The sequence below is a fragment of the Asparagus officinalis genome, chromosome 4 (genome assembly GCF_001876935.1).
Source record: "Asparagus officinalis chromosome 4, Aspof.V1, whole genome shotgun sequence".
NCBI lineage: Eukaryota > Viridiplantae > Streptophyta > Magnoliopsida > Asparagales > Asparagaceae > Asparagus > Asparagus officinalis.
This window is the reverse complement of record NC_033797.1, coordinates 23,712,763-23,733,538: the sequence shown is the minus strand read 5'-3', so window position 1 is coordinate 23,733,538 and position 20,776 is coordinate 23,712,763. Positions and strand designations below refer to the sequence as shown.

The following is a 20,776-nucleotide window of genomic DNA, read 5'->3' as shown; positions in this document are numbered from 1 at the left end:
ATAACAGAAAAAAGACATGGTTGGTTCTGTAAGAAATGAAGTTATTCTTATTTCTTTTTGGATTTAGAGTTTCTCTGTTATGCTCTACCAATGATTTATTCATGGTAGATACATTCACTAAGATCAGTGGGTTAGATTATAAAGGTTCATAAACGCGCGAGTCTTCTTTTGAATGATCAATCTGCTGTGCTGTACTGGATATAGGTATTACATAGATACTAATAGTAAGTTTCAATGACTCCTATAGAGGAAATGAATGGACAAAGTGTGGGGACTGGAAGTGAAATGCAGACCGGATGAAAAGGTTTATCAAACCCAACACTAACTGAAAAAGAGCACAGACCTAAGGGTCACTTCTTAATATGGCTAAGTATGCATGTCTAGAGGATGATATGTCATAACCCTAAAGTGAATGATATCTAGATTACATTGTTGTCCCAATGAACTAAAATTTTCATCAGAGCTAGCATTTTTGAGGGAAGAACAGCGTTGAACTCTGCTGACCGAGGAAGATCCACATACAAACTAGAGTAGTACCAGTATGGGTGAACTCCTAGGAAGCTTTTTTCATGTTGTGACAGTCACCAAAAGTTAAGATGGATTGTCCTTTTACTAAAAAAATAAATGAAGAAAAATTGTAGACGTTTCTCTGTATTGTTTTCTCTGCGCAAACTGAACTTTTGATGAGCACTGGATTCAACATGCAGAGGTACTTATTAATATGATATTAATCAGACTGTCAAGAACAATATATAGTCTATATGATTTCTTTGCCTGCTTGTATCTCACACACCTTGTCTGTTATGGGTTTCTTTAGAATAGTTTCTTCCTACTTTAATGCAATTTACTTTGCCCCTTTCTTTCACAGGATGTCGAAGCGACTATTCATTGTGCTGAGTGGCTGTCAATGATTGGGGGACTGAGTACAGGGGACCAGAGAGTCAGGTAGTTATCTCAACCAGTATTGTATATCAACCAAATGGAAAAAGTATGTAACCATCTCATTACAAGAAGGATATAATCAAACTTGTTATTTAATTTTTTTTCCTTTTCTGGTTGTGAGAAACTATTTTTCCTTTCCATGAAGGACCATAGAGAGTGTGACGTCCCTGGTTTCACACACATGACTGCAGTCCAAGATGAACCTAAATATATCAAACCTGCCATGCACCCAACACATGCACCCAACACATGCACCTAACACTGTGCATAAACATGTTTCACTGTCACTATTGATATCACTCTAGCAGATATCAAATGCAAAGAAGTGAAGGTACAAGCATATATAACAAAGATGAGATGACAAAGAAACACAATGTAAAGAAGAGATCCAATAGTAACTATAAGTATGTCCCAACAAAAGAAAAGAGAATACATCTGATAAACTGTAATAAGAACAATGAGTCTTTAACATTAAGAGTCAACTGAATAGTAAATAGACACTCAGTCTCCAAAATAAAATACATCTCTAGAAGATTAAAACCATAAATAGTCTACTGTGGAGCACTATCTAGCTACCTACAAATAACACTAAACTATACCGAGTCTCCGTCAACCTGCGGCTCTCCGAACCCCTGATCCGTTACTTGAAAAAGATGGTAACAACGAGCGTCAGAGCGCTAGCAAAAACATCTCCACCGCTCCCAGGGGGAGGGGGTAAAACACATAAAATACAATATATAACATGCATGCATATGTATACACGTATATATGTATCATATAGCTAGTACCAAGAGGAGTTAAGATTTAGGAACCCACAACACGAGATAAGTACGTCGAGGGAATAATGCAAACAAGGAAACCCTCATATATATATCATGTATCTCAAATTGTGAATCGCTAAATATAAATTCCAATTCCTATAAATAAGCTATAAAGAAAAACATCACCAAACCTTAACCATAACATGACAAGCGTGTCAAAACACAACATCTCACCCTACCCTCGAGTAGGTAGCACGGGAACAACTACACCATTCAGTGTAATCCTTACCAAAGATATGCATCGTCGCGAGGTATACCTTAATGTTAGACTACGTCCATAATCAGTATCCACCTGAGACTCAGACGATAAAATATTACAGAGTGTTGTCGCTTGCAAAATCTTACGACTCATCGCATCATTATGCGGGACGGACTACCCACTAGGACATCCTACATAGTGTAGGCGCATCAGCCTCATCGCATCACCATGCGGGACGGGCTACCCATTAGGACATCCTACAGGTACGACATATCAGTCTCATCGCATTATCATGCGGGACAGACTACCCACCAGGACATTCTACACGTGTGACGTATCAGCCTCATCGCATTGCCATGTGAGACAGACTACCTGCTAGGGCATCCTACAGGTATAACGCACCGGCCTCATCGCATCTTCATGCGGGACATACTACCTACTCAGGCATCCTACGGAGCATGAGCGCATCGTCCTACTCCAGCATGGTGTACCGACACACTACCCTAGGTAATACTGAACTATGCCCATCAACGATATCCATATAAACATATGCAACTCTATCTTGTCGTCTCCTATCGTGACGAAATCAACACATGAGGCTTCACCATGTCAAAGGGTTCGTGTATGCTCAAACTCCACACACGTACTCTCAGGGTCACGCACATGTATTGACGTGCATGCCCGTACATCGTGTCCACGGCCAAACGTGTGTGGAAGATCAACATACGGAAAGACAACGCTGAGTCAATCGACTAGCCCTTGGAAATCAGTCGACTGGTTTCCCATTAGTCGACCGAACGACGAACGTGCACAACATGCACAAACAGCAAGTCTTGATCGGTCGACATATACATATGTCGGTCGACCGACCTAAGAGAAAACTCAGAATCCTGAAAACTTATCGGTCAACTGATTCTTCTGATCAGTCGACCGACCCGAAGGTGGATCGAAAACTGTCAGGTTTCACAAAAATATCATAAAATCAAAATTTTACTCGAAATAAAACATGTTTTAATTCTTATTTAGGGTATTTAGGGTTTACTCTGATACATAAAATCACAAATATCAATTTGAGGGGATCTAATAACCCTAAGCATGATTATGATTGTAAAGTCATCCTGAAAACAATTAAATTAGCAATACATCTGATGTTAGATTTATTTCAAATGTTTAACCCTAATTAAAATGTTCGTTTTTTTACATTTTAAATTAGAAAGTTTAATCTAATAAAAACAAAGAAAAAAGGGATGGGTTTGGAGAAGATGATCTTGCCTTGAGAAGAAGTTTTGATCTTGCAAACGTGAGAAAAACTCGATCCTTTCTTCACAAAAGTCGTCGTCTTTCTCCTCCTCAAGAAATCTAGGGTTTAGAGAGGTAGTGACTGCTGCTCAACATGAGAGAGAAGAGGAAGAGAAGAAAATTAGGATATATATATATATATTATATTATATATATATATATATATATATATATATATATATATATATATATATGAGACAAACATGAGTATTTTGGTACCAAGCACAAATTTTGTGCTTGGTAGTGGGTCTCGCTATTCCTATTCACTCATTCTAATTCCCAACTACTCCCCAACCCATGTGAATGTGAACCCCGATTTCAATGAGTGGAGGGGAAATATGCCATCTTACTACCAAGCAAAAAACTTGTGCTTGGTACCAAATATACTCATTTCTTCTCTCTTCTCTCTCTCTATACTATATATTATATATAATATATATATATATATATAGTAGAGAGAGAGAGAGAGAGAGAGAGAGAGAGAGAGAGAGAGAGAGAAATGGAGAACATTGGTACCAAGTTGCTTCATGGAAACTTGGTAGTGATGTGGATTGATCTGGCCCCTACATCACTACTCGAAAATAGAGCCTCAATAATTTTTCACCTACTCCAATGTAAGATGTAGGGACCAGATCTGTCCACATCACTGCCAAGTTCCATGGAAGCAACTTGGTACTAAGTTTCTCCATTTTTCTTATATATATAATATATATTATATATATTATATATATATATATATATATATATATAATATATATATATATATATATAATATAAACAACCCGGCTCCCGAACCTAAGTTCTGCAGGCTAATCGGATCGATTGTCATCGATCAGTCGACCGACCAGAAGATGGGTCGAAAATTTTAGGGTTTTATAGAGAGTTAGTGAATTTGGATAGAGAATACCGAAACATAATTTTTTTTGTTATAACTATGTAGGCTATATTAATCTTCAGTTGATGGCTGTCATCTAGTTTATCTGTTAATTATTTTATAGTTGGTCAAGGTCTAGCTAGGTAAAAATAAAACATGATGCTTATTGATTCTATAATGTCCACAATACATAAAAATATACAATATAAACTGTTGATGTTATTTTTTTGTAGAATCCTTTTATTTACCGTTGCAGATCTTTATGTTTGTTCATTGTTGATTCTCCTGCGATCTTCTTGCTCCTTTTATTATTTTATTCTTCTAAGAAGGGAATTTAACTTCCATTAACTATATAATATCCTTTATTATGTCTGTTTCTTTCCTTTTGAACTATGTTGCCTATCAAATATGCTCATTGAAATTGTTCCAAACTTGTAGACGTGAAGAAGCACTGCCTATTTTCAAAAGAAGACTCTTAGGTGGATTGCTAGATTTCGCTGCCAGAGAACTTCAGGTTCAGGTAGCTACAACATATTAAATATTTGTACTTCTCCACTGATTCTCCAGCTTAATGTTTGACATACTATTTTTTGAAGTATTAAGAGTAGATGTTAAGACTAGTATTTACATGGACAATTTTCTAGCTCTATCAAAGTGGTAATAGAGTTCTTGGAAAATCCAAGTGTAGTAGACCGATTGCCTACTAAATAGAGTCGGTGGTCAAAGTAGAAGTCGAAGAGGTGGTAATTATAAGGAAGGGGATGTCTTATGAAGATCTGTAGAAGTGTTGAATCTTATTTTCCAAAATTTAATTTAGCAAATAAGGAAGCAAAAGATTCGGTAAGTGATACATTGGATTATATTCAAACTTTTGCAATGTACATAAAAATCTAGAAAACAAGAAGCGAGAGAAGTATATCTATAAGCTTACACAGATTAGCAAATGCAAAAGTAAAGACCAAGATACATTAAATTTCTTATAATTAAGATCAAATGGTAATATGTGAGGATGGAGAAACTATGAAAAATGGTATGAGTTGTTTTCTAAGTTGTTTAATGAGAACTGCAAAGAGTATCTAATGGCAAATCAAATCTTTCAAAAAATGGTAGGATTCAATTTTATTATTAAAAAAATTAAGTTGGTTAAAGTGCATGATTTAAAACTGAAACTTAGGAGGGTAATTACGTGACAATACACCCTAGTGTATAACTGGGGTGTGTTTGAATGATAGATGTCAAGTATCCAACAATGCATGAATGGAGGATTAGGACTCCGCTAACATTTCCCCCTAACACACATCCACACATAGAAGGTGCACAAAGTTGTTTAGATAGTTGCAATAAGAACAAAAAGGGAAGAAAAATAAGATTTTAGCTTCAAGCCTGCATGAATGATCTCGTGCATACAACGGCCTCACACCCAAATTAACGTCTCAAGCTTGAATCAGTTGTTTCATGCCTGCTAAGGTTTTACACCTTTAGAAAGTAGGGTTTCAACACAATATTGTATCTTAGAATCTATGGAAATCATATTATTCCTTTTGTAATTTTTCAAGAGGTTGTACTATCAAATCTTTTCTAGTTAGAAAAAGCTCGATCTCAAGTTTGAAATTAAATATGATGTGGGACTTCGAATTTTTCAGCACACTGAAGTCGACTAAAATTATGTTTCTTTCAAGAGGACCTATCAATGACGGTACTGTATAAAAATCTATAATTGTTGGAATAATATTGATATTGAATAGGCAAGTGGGTCTTTTCAGATCTGATATCAAATGCTGACAAATGACAAGAACAAAAAAGAAGGAAAAAAAATTAAAATTTTGGTTCTATGTCTTGATCAATGGCCTCACGCTTGAATCATGGCCTCACGCTTGAATATGTAGCTCTCTTGCCAGTTAAGATCTGACACCTTCAAAAAGTAGGGTTCACATCGATGTATGGACTATTCTTGAAAGTCTATATTGCGACAGACCACCACCCTAAAGGTCAAGAATTATGAAAATAAAGAATGTCATCAAGAAAACTTGACAAGAACATGATAGCATTTTCTCTTTTTCTGCCTTCAGACATTTTATTCTTAAGGACGTGTAATATGTGTTTTTATTTATCAACTGAATGCACATAGGACTTTCCAGGTTAAAAAATAGAAAGAAAGAAAAGTAAAAAAGAAAGAAACACGAAAAAGAAAGGAAAAAGGAAGAAGAAATATAGAAGGTGGCTGATGTTTGGGTTTAATGCGTAGACTTTATGTTCTGTTGAAGTTTCAGCGTATATAAACTATTTATTACTGCAGCTTAAGAGTCTAGACAATTGAATGAAAAAACCTTGCGCTTATCGTTATAAATGCACATCCAACTTTAAGTGGCTCCTGTTATTTGATAACTACAGGTTTTGCAGTATATGTGTGTGTGCGTGTGTGCGTGTGTGTGCATGTGCGTGTACGGAATTTTCAGTAATATCTTAATCCAGTGTTTCTTCTGCAGCAGACTGAAGTTATTGCAGCAGCTGCTGCAGGCGTTGCCGCCGAAGGTTTATCACCACAAGCTTCGAAAACAGAAGCAGAAAATGCTGCACAACTTTCTGTGGCTTTGGCTGAGAATGCAGTTGTCGTACTAATGCTTGTTGAAGACCATTTGAGGTTACAGGCACAGCTATCTCACTCTTCTAAGTCAGCTAGTGGTCTTGAGTCTCCTGCTACTGCAACTTCAACAAATATCAGTCGTTCAAATTCTTTGAGTAGAACTGGCAGTGGTTCATTTGATACTTTCGGTTCCAAGAGATCATCAATATCCAGTGATACTGGAGGGCTTTCTGTGGATGTAAGTAGACCAAAATTTCTTTTGTTGTCTCATAGTTTCTGTTTATAATTTTGAGTTTATAAAGTGTGAATGCTGGTTTTATCTAGCATTCTGATTTTTGTTTTGATTTAACAATACCATAAATGTCTGTTTTAAACCCCTCTCAATGGACATGACATAAACTCAGCCCCCCCCCCCCACCCCCCCCACCACAAAAAAATCCTCCGTTCGTCTAGAAAATTGCTTTTCATTCTTTAGAACTGAGGACTTCTTTTTGGGGTGGGGTGGGGAGTTTGTGGGTTTGTACTCAAATATATACTGGAAAAGTTTGCCTCATCTTTAATTCCTCAAATAAGTTACACTTCCCAGTACTTTCTTAGATGCATTCTTATAAACCTTATGATGCATTTAAGTTGCGGTCACAATATCACATCCCTATTGTCTCTACTTTATGATACATGCGAATATAACATCTTGAGTTGGCTAGGCTGGGTTTGGATTTTTCTGCTTTGCTACTTTGGAGGAGATGGAAGATGCCTTAAAATGGTGGAATGGCTTACTCATTGAAGGAATAAAGGAATTGTATGAACTACACAAATTTAGTTCATGTGACATCCCCTCTTAAATGTCACTCTTTGAATACTGACTTACGAAGCAATTTCCAATTAAAGAGGCGCAGGTGATGAAAATTGACTGATTGACTCACCTAGAGAACCTTATGTGATGTCATGTTGTTAAGGGCCAGCTTATCCCAATGAGTTTCCATGAAATTTCATATGTGATTTTAGCTGTACCAAATGCGATATGTTAATTAGAACTGAAGTTGGAACCTATTATAGCTGTAATGGTGCAGTGAAGGATCATATTGTTGTAAATGCAAATTAGTTGTGCTGGAATCTGGCACTTTGAGGTTCCGGGCACAGGGCCTATAATCAAAATCTCGTGCAGTTGCATCTTTTTCTAGGCTCTTAGGATACATTTAAATAACATTTAAAAAAATGCCTCAAATTGTTTGTTGAAGAAAATCAAGATCTTTCTTCATTTATTTTGCTACTTGATCGGATGTTCCTAGTTCAGGTGTTAAGCAACTGTATGGCTTAAAAAAACTATAGTTCAATGTTTCAAGTTTCTAATATTGGTGGTGGAGACATCATTGGTGAACCTTTGTTTTAAAAGTGTTTTGTTCTACTGTTGAAAGGATACATTTAAGTAACATTTGAAAAAACAGCATGAATCGTTTGCAGAAGAAAATCAAGATCTTTCTCCTTTTATTTTGGTGCTTGTTCGAATGTTCCTAAGACGGTTTCAGTTCAGGTGTTAAATAACTATAGGCTTAAAAAACTATAGTTCAATGTTTAAACTGTCTAATATTGTTGGTGGAGGCGTCATTGGTGAACCTTTGTTTTATAAATGTTTTGTTCTATTGTCGAAAGGATCCATTTTCCTTACAATATTGCAGAAAAGATGTGAATGTTAATTTTACTTCAAATAAGGTACTATTTTGATACAAACTCTGGGCTGGGGGTTCCACTAGCAATCACAGGGGCGGGCCTCAGATGACATCCTGTAGCATACTGAAATAGATTGCATCAGCAGCACAGTGTCAATTAGCGATTTCTAATCTATGCTTTGGTGTATTTAACTTTTCACATACAGTATGCACAAATTTGTATTCATATGCACTGTGTTTGTGATGTTAACTTTTATCCGAATGCGCTATTGTGACATACTCTTTTCTATTTTCCCATGAAACGTATTCTTTCCCAGGCCGTTCTCCGAACTTTTTATTGAAATTTTATTTGTTTTATATTTGTTTTTTTATCAACTAATTCAAATTGCAATAACCGTCTCTTGAGTTTGTCTTTCGGTAACAATCTAGTGTTGTTCTTACTGTAGTTATTACTTCGTACTCCAAACTAGGTTCTTGCTTCCATCGCTGATTCAAATGGCCAGGTTTCTGCAGCAGTTATGGAGCGTCTCACAGCTGCTGCTGCAGCAGAGCCTTATGAATCTGTTCGTTGTGCCTTTGTAGCTTATGGTAGTTGCACCTTAGATCTAGCAGAGGGTTGGAAGTACAGGAGCAAGCTTTGGTATGGGGTTGGCCTTCCCCCAAAAGCAACTTTTGGTGGTGGGGGAAGTGGTTGGGAACTATGGAAGTCTGTTCTGGAGAAGGACTCAAATGGAAACTGGATTGAACTCCCGTTGGTGAAGAAATCAGTAACAATGCTCCAGGCACTGTTGTTAGATGAATGTGCAATTGGTGGCGGACTTAATGTTGGATGTGGTTCTGGCACTGGAATAGGAGGAATGAGGGCACTGCATCATTTGCTGGACAGCGACCAGCCATTCTTGTGCATGCTTCGCGTGATACTTGCTTCAATGAGGGAGGATGACAATGGGGAAGATGATATCTTTATGAGAAACATTAGCATCAAAGATGGAATTTCAGAAGGTTTGAGTTATCAAGCTAGCAACTTGACACAATCAGAGAACAGTAACCGTTTGTTGATAAGGAAGCCACGTTCTGCACTTCTTTGGAGGTAATGTTCTTTAAGTCTGTTTTGTTGATGTTCAAAATTTTATACATATCCACTTGTCAATAAAATTATAATTAATGGAGAATGAAGGAGCAGAGGCAGGCATAAGAGTTACTGGGTAGAAACTACTAACAAAGATATGATAATGCTCAACTTAATGGAGGAGATAGCCTTCAATAAAATTGAATGGAAGAGTATGATTCATATAGCCGACCGCTAAAATGTGGGAGAAAGCCTCCATTGTTGTTTGTGTTTTAGTTATTTAACCATGATTCATTTACTTTATTCGGTTCTTGAATTGTTTATTTAGTTTCTTTTAGCTCTGAACTTGTTTAGGTGTAGGTACATACCATATTTGTTCATGCTTGCATACTTAAATGTGTGGGTGCACTTGCATACATGTCAATATGTCAGTAATATGAACATGTTTACTGGATGTCAGCATATGCATGGTGTAATTTTGCATTTCCTTGTGCCACAATTTGCAATAGTTGAAGCTTGCTGACCTGGAGGGATATATTAACATTAATAAGAACCATAGTGTTATGTAAACTCAATTTGAGTTGGGGTATTGGTGGTGATTCCCTTCCTTCTGACTGAAAATGTTAACTTATGTCTCCTGACATCAACATGTTGGGAAGTGACTTAATCCTAGGCATACTCAGGTTTTATTTATAATATCACAAGCAGAATACAGTTTGCAGTCTTATAGTATAGGTCAAAACAGTCTTCTATAACTTTTCTGATATACTAACTACTCGAATACTCTCCCTCAAGTTGGACTGCGCGCTTTCATGTGTGAGTGCATGTCAAAAATAGAATGAGCTGACAGTCCATTTAAGAAAATGAGCTGCCAAGAGATAGGGGCTTGTGAGCCCCTCTGTGGTCACATGCTGGAGGAGTGCAGGGCTTTTTTTCACCAGCGGGGGGCGTCGGGGGGAGGACGGCGGCCAACGTCAGCTGGCCTGAAGGCCCATTTTAAACTACACATACATACATTCATATACACACATGCATATATTGGTATACATGCATACATTATAGTGTTATATATGTATGCATACATACATATGTGTGTATACACGCTCAGCATTTTATATAACAGGGGAAAATTTCTCTGAGATAGTCCTTTAGTTAATAAGAAGCAACAATCATCATAATTTTGAATACACAGTTATTTTGTTCCCAATCTTCATTATGTTTGTGTTTTTCCTCAAATCGTGAGCTCTGCTTTATGCTGCATAACTTTGAGAAATAGTTGATTTCTAGAAAACGCTGTATAACTTTGAGAAATAATTGGTTTCCAGAAAAAGCTAAATATAAGATTGTTTCAATTGATCTTGTCATAGATTCATTAGAAGTGTACCTAATCATGATGTCAAATGTAGATAGATATTTGTATCCTTTACTGTAGACATGTTGACATAACATGATCTATCAAGTTCTAGGAAAAGTGATTAAACAAACTAATATGTAGAGTAAATGCAAACTCACATTAAAACTGCAATAGAAAATAACTTTAAATATCAAACAATATAAACTAAAAACTAATAGTAATAAATGATGCAAAAACTACATCAAATAAGGAATGCGTTCGTGATAAACCTGAGGCGTGAAACGTCGAGCACAGTCTACAAATCCTAATTGAGTACTCAGCGTTAGAGTCGAATTCCTGTTAGCTAGATGTTGCGAAAGGATATCAAAATAAAAGGGTTAGTTCAATATAAGATCAAGGATGTAACTGTTTTAATTAGCCACAATATATGTAATCTGATTAAATGGGAATAAGGGTTTAGATTTGAGTTTTGTAGTTCTCTGTCGTTGTGAAATTCTGCAGGGATCAGATATGTGAATGATGTTGCGACGTCGAGAACACTGGGCACTATTCACGGCATTGCTCACGAGGGCTGTTCACAAGGCACTGTTCATGGGAAGCTTAAAAAATGCACAATTGGAATCACTCCAGAAATCTCTTTGATCAATAATTATCATTCAAAATTTACTGCCTATAACATAAAAGTTCTTCCCTTTTATAGAGAGTTGAACATAACTCAAATCTTATCTAAAAAGAAAATCAAATTTTATCTCTAAACTAATCAAATCTTATCTAAAGCATGTAAATGCTTTTCTCTAAATAAATCAAATCTTAACAATCTCAACTCTATCATTAACTTTATTCTTATCCTAACAATAACCATGTAAAATCAGCCCTTATCTCAAACTAAATAGAATCTGATGATATCTCAAAGAGATCTACGATACCAAGTCCCTGTGGAATAGAATCGGGTATATTGATCCCTATAAACTCTCCCTGGCTTGGAAAGATTCACCTATGGTGAATGTTGATGCTGATACTCTTGGAGCTACTCCGGGTCGAGCTTTTGAACCTCATCGATCTAGAGCCAAGAGTCCTCTGAAGGTGGACATCCATGCTAATGAATCATATATCGCTGAAATCCTCCATCGGCGGTCGATACAATCTCATCATCCAAAATCTACTCAATCACATCTGGCTGTGGCCTTCTATTAGAAGGCATAATAGGCGGCGGTGGCAAGCTAGCTCAATGTGGGGTGGCTTCATCAAAAGCTGCTATATTCATTGGCTCATTATACGAAGTTGGATCTTCTATATTGAAAACTAGATTTATACCCATCCCCTTTGGCAAATCTAGTTCATAAGCATTTGGTCAAATACGCTGAATGACACGATAAGGACCTGTTCGTTGTGCATGAAGCTTTTTCACAATCACTAGCGGGAACCTCTCAAGCCATACCCGAACAAGCACCCAATCACATGCTGTGAGTTCCTGCATACGTCTATGACTATACGCTGCCAGTTTATAAGTTTCATTACTTAAAGCAATCTTCCACCTAATTTCTAGATGCAAGTCATGCATATGCTGTGCAAATGAGTGCTCTGAAGCACTCAACCTAGGACCCAAAACTTCTGTCATTACCCTCATAAAGGTGCTAGGTGCATTAGACAATCTAAAGTGCATAACTAAGCATTCAAACAATCCGTCTTGAGTCATAAATGTGGTCTTCCAATCATCACCTCACAGATACGAATCTGATGGTACCCACTCCTAAGATCATTCTTAAAAAAATATGTTAGATCTTGCCACGACATCTAATAGGTCTTCTAGCCTAGAAATAAGGAACCTATACTTAACAGTAATCCTATTAATCACTTGACTATCTATACACATTTTGTCAACCACCGTCTTTCTTAGGGGCAAGTAAAGCAGGAACGGTATAAGGACTCAACCTCTCCCTAACAAAGCCTTTTCGCAATAATTCATCTACCTGACGGTGTAACTCAGCATGCTCAGTAGGGTTCATCCTATAATGCGGCAAATTTGATAAGGCGGCCCCTGACACTAGATCCATGTCATGTTGGATGTCTCGCGTTGGAGGTAACTCATCAGGAAGTTCATTGGGCATAATATCCTTATAATCAAAAAGGATTTGACGAGCTTCAGGAGGGTGTGTTGGTGGTTCACTAATCGTGCTCTCGCTAATGACTACTATTGCATACATAAAACCTTTTGGAGGGTTCTCCTTAATGAATTCCTTTTGAGTTAAGATGTGAACAGATTTATTTTTCTGACTTTTCATAGGTGGAGTGCTACCTTTAGCATTTTTAGGTTCTTTTGGTTTTGTCGGATTCAAGACTATCTTTTTACTATTGAAAGTGAAAACAAAGTTATTTAACTTTTCGAAACTAGTAACATCTCTATCGTATAGCTAAGGTCGTCCTAATAGAACGTGGCCAACATCCATAGGGAGGACATTACACCAAATATGGTCTGAGTAGCTAGACAACTGAATAGGAACTAAACATCTCTGGGCTATAGGTATAGCGGTTTTATCTACCCAGGTGACACTATAAGGCTGCGGACTCATGTGTTCAAGTGCTGACTTGGCTATTACATTAACACAACTACCTCCATCTATTACAAGCTTATATATTTTCTCGTTAATTTTAAAGTAGGTGTGAAAGATAGAGTTCCTATGCCAATCATCTTCATTTCGTGTTGTTGCTAACGTACACCTCATAAAGCCTAACAAGGTGGCTAATAACTCATCAACATTGCTATCCCCATGATTAACCTCGTAAACGTCTTCTTCCTCATCTTCTTCTATTTACCCTCACAATTAAAACATCATTTGGGTTTCCCATCTTTCTTTGTGGAGATACCTACAGTGGTCTTTCCCTTTTGATCTGTAGATACGTTATTATAATTTTTTAATTTATTGTCTATTAGACGACACTCCTATTAGGGTAGAGAACTTCTTATGCTAGGTATCTTGATATATTGCTTGAAATCTTGAGCAACTTGATAGGCATGTTCTAACGAGGTTATTGTATGAGGAATCATTTCTTTGCTGATGTCTGTCTTAACACCTATATGAAACCTAGACAAAGCAACACTAGGGTCTTCCTGGATATTACAACAAACCCTAAGTTCATCAAATTTGCTCATGTACTTTCGAACGGATAGACTACCTCGTCATAAAGTGCTTAATTGATCTAACAATTGGATCTCATAGGTGAGGGGTGAATATTTTTCTTTTAATCTTTCTTTTATCTCGTCCCAAAATTCTATAGGTAGGTGTCCTAAACGCTCTAGCTATCTTTCAACTGAGGTCCAATAAATTTTTGTTGGGCCAGACAACTTTATTTTTGCGAATCTAACCCTATGATCGTTGAACATGTCATACCAGTCAAATAGTAGTCTATGTCTGCCATCCAATCACTAAAAGCCTGGGGTCGTGTCTCCCGTCGTAGGAAGGGGCTTCCACTTTAACTCGCTTTGTTATATCATCGGACCTATTCCTATCCTCTTGGCCTCCATCTAAATTCCTTCTAAGAGGAGGAAGGAGAAGTCTATTATTTGGGTTTCGTGCTCTAGGGTTATCTCTGGGATGCTCATTCCTATCGTGGTTGTTACCCTTTAACCGATCGGCTTCGAGTTTAGTGACTCGCGCGTTAAATCTTCTAGAGTTTTCATAATTTTATCTAGAGTTTCATTTATATTCGGTTCAGCTATATAGATCGTTTCGCTATGTAGCTGCATACAATTAGCAACCTATAATAGAAAAGAATTGAAGAGAAACAATAAACTAACTACAAGTTTTTCTTTTTTTAAACCTAAACTAGAAATAAACTGTCCTAAAAAAATCAAGTTTTCCAAAAGCAAATTCGCTTAAATCAAGTTAACTAGAAATAAAGCCTTTTCTAAAATTGAATGAACTAATTTTTTTTTAATAAAATAAAACCGACCTACATCTTAGGTTGGGGTGGTGGAAGAGGCTAGCTGTATCTAAGAACTTGACCAAGAGTTTATGGAAAAATGGGTTATTACAAATAGGCATGTGGTAATAATCAGGATTAACATCATTTATGTGACACTCCTCACACTTCATAATGATAATTTTTTTGTTTGGTTGCTAATGATTTTAAACCTAGTCTCTCATACCAATCTGATGTAAGTTCTACGAAAAGTGATTAAACAAACTAATATGTAGAGTAAATGCAAACTCACACTAAAATTGCAACGAAAAATAACTTTAAATATCAAACAATATAAACTAACAACTAATAGTAATAAATGATGCTAAAACTACAACAAATAAGTAATGTGTTCGCGATAAACCTGAGGCGTGAAACGTCGAGCACAGTCTACAAATCCTAATTGGGTACTCAGTGTCAGAGTCGAATTCCTATTAGCTAGATCTTGCGAAAGGATATCAAAATAAAAGGGTTAGTTCAATATAAGATCAAGGATATAACTGTTCTAATTAACCACAATATAAGCAATCTAATTATGATTAAATGGGAATATGTGCTTAGATCTGAGTTTTGTAGAGCTCTGTCGCTGTAAAATTCTGTAGGGATTAGATATGTGAGTGAGGTTGCGACGTCGTGAACATTGGGCATTGTTCACGAGGCACTGTTCACAGGAAGCTTAAAAAAATGCACAATTGGAATCACTCCAGAAATCTCTTTGATCAATAATTCTTATTCAAAATTTAACAATCTCAATCCTATCAATAACTGTATTCTTATCCTAATAATAACCAAATAAAATCAGCCCTTATCTCAGACTGAATAGAATCTGATGTTATCTCAAAGAGATCTACGATGCCAAGTCCATTTGGAATAGAATCAAATATATTGATCCCTGTTACATGTGGGACATGACGATAAACGTGTCAAATTGCAACACATGTTTGAGCACTCCTTGGACACATGCCTTGCATTTCTCAACCGTGTTATCAGTTACATAGTAAATATTTGACATTTTTTAGATAAGTCCTAAATATTCAACATTTATTAGATAATTCCCCTATAAGTATCATACTTTTTTTGTTTATATTACATGTTTAACATATTTATATACTTTTATTTATATGTTAAAAACTATTTTTGTGGAAAAAATCGTTTAAATAGTGACCTGTATAAGACTATGCAAGGTTAATATATATTTCAATAAAAGAAGTAATAATACATTGGCTACTTGATAAAAAGTTGAATAAAAAAAACATTTCCTTTTGTGAATTTATCAGAACATGGGATGGTTGAAATTGTAGCATATATGATATAATATATGTAAAAAATTATGTTATTACAAAATATTTGTGAATTTAATTGCAATCTCCATGTATATGCGTATATATGTATGCTTTCTTAATTTTATACATATTTTCGTGCAATGTCACCATACTTTCATGCACTACTTTTTGAAGATTGCCTTGTCATGTCCGTGCAGTTATGTCAGTTTCTGTGTCCATGCATGCTTCTTAGTATTCAATATTAATGACGTAAAACAACATTCAGTGAGTAAAAATTATTGACATTTATTTTACTTCCACTGGATTATTGCAAATGTGCTTAAATTTATGTAATAGTTTATGTGCAATTGCTAAGGGTTGACTATAATAGGCCTTCACAGGAAATCTACTTTCATTTCAGTTATTTAACAATTATTTATTATTCATCTACTTGTATCAACATTTTCTTTAAAATCTGCCATTCTGTTGCTATTTTAATCTGAGCTGACTGCTCTAATGATTTTTCAATATCATACAGTGTGCTTGGACCGCTTCTTAACATGCCGGTATCTGAATCCAAAAGGCAGAGGGTATTGGTTGCATCGTGCATTCTGTATTCTGAGGTCAGTTAAAATTTCCCTAGTATACGCCAGGTTTCCCATTCAAAACTCTAAACTAGGAATTTTACTTGTGTCAAGATATTGAATTCAGTTTGCAGAATTTATAAATTTGCTAGGATGTTAGAATATTTTGAAACTAAGAGCTAAAGATCAAATTTTCATTGTAGCCTATCTGTTTTCTAGCATTTCTGGAACTTCTATTCTTATCCTGGTGGGTTCAGCTAGTTCCAAATTTCCAATATAATGCTGATTGATTTAATGAGGTTGGTTTAAACAGTGACTAAAGTCACTAAACCTTATCCAACCCTCTTGCAACCTATCTATATCCAAAGTATCCCTAGGCATGGATTTGGTAAGATTCTATGTGTGAATGAAGCTATAATTGGGCAGCTATTGTGATATCTGAATCTCTCAGCTTGGACTTGACCTGTCCATAGCCTGAGATCTTCCTATGTTTTTGAAATAATCTGTCTTTTAGTCAGGAAACTGGAATTTGCTTAGTTAAACCTGAAAAACTTGACTTGTTCCCTACAGGTTGTCATGGCCTTTAAATCTTCATCCGCATAAAAATTACAACAGGATCAATTTGTTTTATATGCATTATGATAGTTGTAATTGCTTTATTTTCATGCTTTTCTTTTCTTGTACAATTGTTTAACATGACTGAAGTGAACTTTGACACCTTATTTAGCCTTGTTCCTCCTAGATCTTTATGTTGAGAGCTTCTACTGAAAATCTTTCAGTATCCTTCTCTATATAGATGCTCAGGGTTGAAACTGTGAAGGAGGGAGAATGTGTATGAGAAAAAGTCCATGTCCATGTGAAGTTTCTCAAACAATTCATGTCTTCGCATAAGTTAAGAAAATTTCATGCTGATAATAGGTCTTAGGGAAGGTATTTATTTATCTAAATATATCCCGAGCTCAAACCAGGATAAGAGAAACTTCTTCACAGGTCATTATTACAAGTCTTCGGTTAGATTCGGTTAGATGATACATGCAAAAGCAAAGTGCAGAGAGATGACACGGATTCATAAGCCATCTATTGGCCTGTAATATTTTAAAGGTTCCCAAAGGATGAAATCTTTTATAGGTTCCCAAAGGGAAGGTTAAGTAATCGCTGTGAGAAGGCCAGATAATTGCTTGAGGGCCAATAATTAATGTATCCTATCCAGTGGTTCATATATACTCTATGGCAGGATAGCATAAATATACTTTCTGTAAGGATAAAGTGCAGGAACATTATTCTAAATTAATTGCCTAAGTACGAAATCCTTTTTAAATTGTAAACCTGTCTAGGTTAACATATTGCCAAAATACTGAGAGATTCCTGACGCACATTAAAATTTCTGCTTATTCATTTATTCCTGAGTGTCACCTTTATACGGGTATCACATAGTGTTAAGCGTATTCATGGACACCAGCTAAATTGTTTTGACAAATATTTGTCTCCTAACTTGCAGCCTAAAACTGCTTTATGTAGTGAACTAATTATTTGTTTGGACTCCACATATCCAATAATAATGAAGTACCAATATAAAAACGTGGTTCTTGTTTGATACACGCAAGATGCCTGTATATAGTCCCTCACAGTGGTTGTAACGCCCCACCCCGGAATCCCGGAGTCGGTACGCTACTAGATCTGATGGACTGGCCTCACAAATCACCACATGTCTTTTCAGCACGTTTTGTCCTCACTCACGCGCTCCCTGGAAAACTTCCCAGGGGGTCACCCATCCTAGAATTTCTCCAGACCAAGCACGCTTAACTTTGGAGTTTCTAGGAGTTGGGTTCCCGAAAAGAAGATGCATCTTGGTGGTATGAGTATTCCAATCAAATCTATCAATACTAATCACATCACCCTCTCAAGGGTTGGGGTATTACAGTGGTAATCTCGACTTGGCTCTCTTACACAATTACCACAACCAAATTTGTAGATTAACAGCAGGCCACATTTGTCTTCATCAAGCTCCTAACTGTACACCTTTCTACATACAGTTCTTGTTCTATTTCTTTATTTTTCCTTGTTGTGATGTTGTTCCCTATTTAATACATATCAGCACGAAATTCTTCAATCAATCTGATGATGCAGGTATGGCATGCCATTGGCAGGGAAGGAACACCTCTTAGAAAAAAGTATGTTGAAACTATTTTACCGCCATTTGTTGCCATCCTAAGGCGATGGAAACCTCTTTTGGCTGGTATTCATGAGCTTACATCCTCAGATTATGAGAATCCTCTCACTGCCGATGATCCTGCTTTGGCATCAGATTCGTTACCACTTGAGGTACTAGTTTTCTTTCATTTGGATTTGATCTGATTTGATTGTTCAAAGTTCTTTGGAGAGGAAAAGTAACGATCTATAGCTTTGTTTGATGTATGATAATGGATTCCACCAAAATCTTCATTTATCTCCTACAAAACTACTAGTGTTCTTCAAAAAAAAATCACACATTTACTAGGCATTTTATTTATAAAAAATTATGGCAGTCTTGAATTCCAAGCCGCTATGTTGAAAATCTGATGTTCTACATTATCAGCGTTGATTCCGTTGAAGGATACTTTCATACCCTTAACACTCGACAGCAAGTTGAGAGCTCTTTCTAGGGGATGATATTTCAACTTTTTATGCAACAATACTTCTTTTATTGTTCCTTTTTAAATGCATGGCTGAGTGAAGTTGAACTAGAGCTGCTACAGTACTGTCTTAAAGCTCCTATCACGACAAACACTCTGATGTTAGATGAAGGTTTATGGATAAAATTTTCCCTAATGTGCAGTTGACCAGTTTATCATTTGATTTCAGTGCAACCCAAGCTTGATTCTTGGAATTTAGTTTCCTTTTGTATTATTACATTTTATTAACTTTTGTCCTTTGTTATAACTTAATGAAGACAGAAGAAATAATTATATTACTGCGCTTTCTTCAGTTATCATTTATTAACTTGTACAAAAAAATCTACTCCGTGTATTTACTTATTTTTATGAATGATACAAATAACTCTGTCACATATGTCACGTCAGCAATCCATTGAATCTATAAATGAACAGTGAAATCTAAATTAGCTATTAACTTCCTGGCAACTTACAATTTTGACCAAGTATAACTGGAGAAGCTATGCGGATCTTTGTTGCGATTTTCCACCGTGATTAGTTTTGTTGGTGTTGTCACTTTCTTTGTTATCCTTTATGTCCATGTATTGCTTGTTCCTCCCTTTCTTGGTAATAAATCACATCATTTGCTGTATGAAAGTTCATGCGCAATACCAACACGTGCTTGATGAGTCAAGGTTTTCATCAATATCTTACAGAGTTGTCAGTTATTTTGTTCAATTTATTTCAGGCTGCTCTTTCAATGGTATCCCCTGGCTGGGCTTCTGCCTTTGCATCACCTCCTGCTGCAATGGCATTAGCAATGATTGCTGCAGGTACCGCTGGTGGAGAAACTTTGCCTCCTCCCAGGACTTCACAACTTAGGCGTGACACTTCATTGCTTGAACGAAAAACAACTCGATTACAGTTACACACATTTTCTAGCTTCCAGAAGCCTCTTGAGACACCTAATAAAACAACACCTATGCCAAAGGACAAAGCAGCTGCGAAAGCCGCTGCTCTTGCTGCTGCAAGGGATCTTGAGCGCAATGCCAAGATTGGCACCGGAAGAGGACTTAGCGCAGTAGCAATGGCAACATCGGCACAAAGGAGGAGTGTAATGGATGCAGATCGTGCAAAGAGATGGAGTACTTCTGAAGCTATGGCTTCTGCCTGGACAGAATGCCTCCAGCCGTTTGATTCTAAATCTGTTTCAGGAAGAGACTTGTCTGCATTATCTTATAAATATGTTGCTGTCTTGGTCACCAGTTTTGCATTGGCGAGAAACATGCAGAGGATGGAGGTATCCTTCGTTGATATCTTGTTATATTTTTCATGATTATTTTGTTCTTTATTAACAATATCAGAATGGTTGCAGGTGGATAGGCGTGCACAACTTGAAGCTTTGAACAGATACCGTGTATCCACTGGAACTCGTGCATGGCGAAAACTTCTTCATTACTTAATAGAGATGAGTGGACTTTTTGGACCCTTAGGAGAATGCCTATGCAATCCCGAGCTTGTACGTGCGTTA

The 20,776-nt window shown here is 36.5% G+C and overlaps 1 protein-coding gene across 5 annotated transcripts in view; it reads left to right on the top strand.

Annotated features, from left to right (window-relative positions):
- The window catches only part of LOC109836952 (BEACH domain-containing protein C2-like), a 51,937-nt gene that overhangs the window by 18,664 nt on the left and 12,497 nt on the right, over nucleotides 1-20,776 (top strand). The window contains exons 7-14 of one of the 5 annotated variants that reach the window (XM_020405014.1): nucleotides 869-945; nucleotides 4,574-4,649; nucleotides 6,625-6,957; nucleotides 8,857-9,476; nucleotides 16,570-16,654; nucleotides 18,743-18,937; nucleotides 19,994-20,545; nucleotides 20,621-20,764. In XM_020405014.1, the coding sequence (XP_020260603.1) occupies nucleotides 869-945; nucleotides 4,574-4,649; nucleotides 6,625-6,957; nucleotides 8,857-9,476; nucleotides 16,570-16,654; nucleotides 18,743-18,937; nucleotides 19,994-20,545; nucleotides 20,621-20,764 (2,082 nt within the window). Of the gene's footprint in view, nucleotides 1-868; nucleotides 946-4,573; nucleotides 4,656-6,621; nucleotides 6,958-8,856; nucleotides 9,477-16,569; nucleotides 16,655-18,742; nucleotides 18,938-19,993; nucleotides 20,546-20,620; nucleotides 20,765-20,776 lie in introns of all 5 variants that reach the window. The other 4 variants (XM_020405013.1, XM_020405012.1, XM_020405015.1 and 1 more) reach the window with 4 other exon arrangements.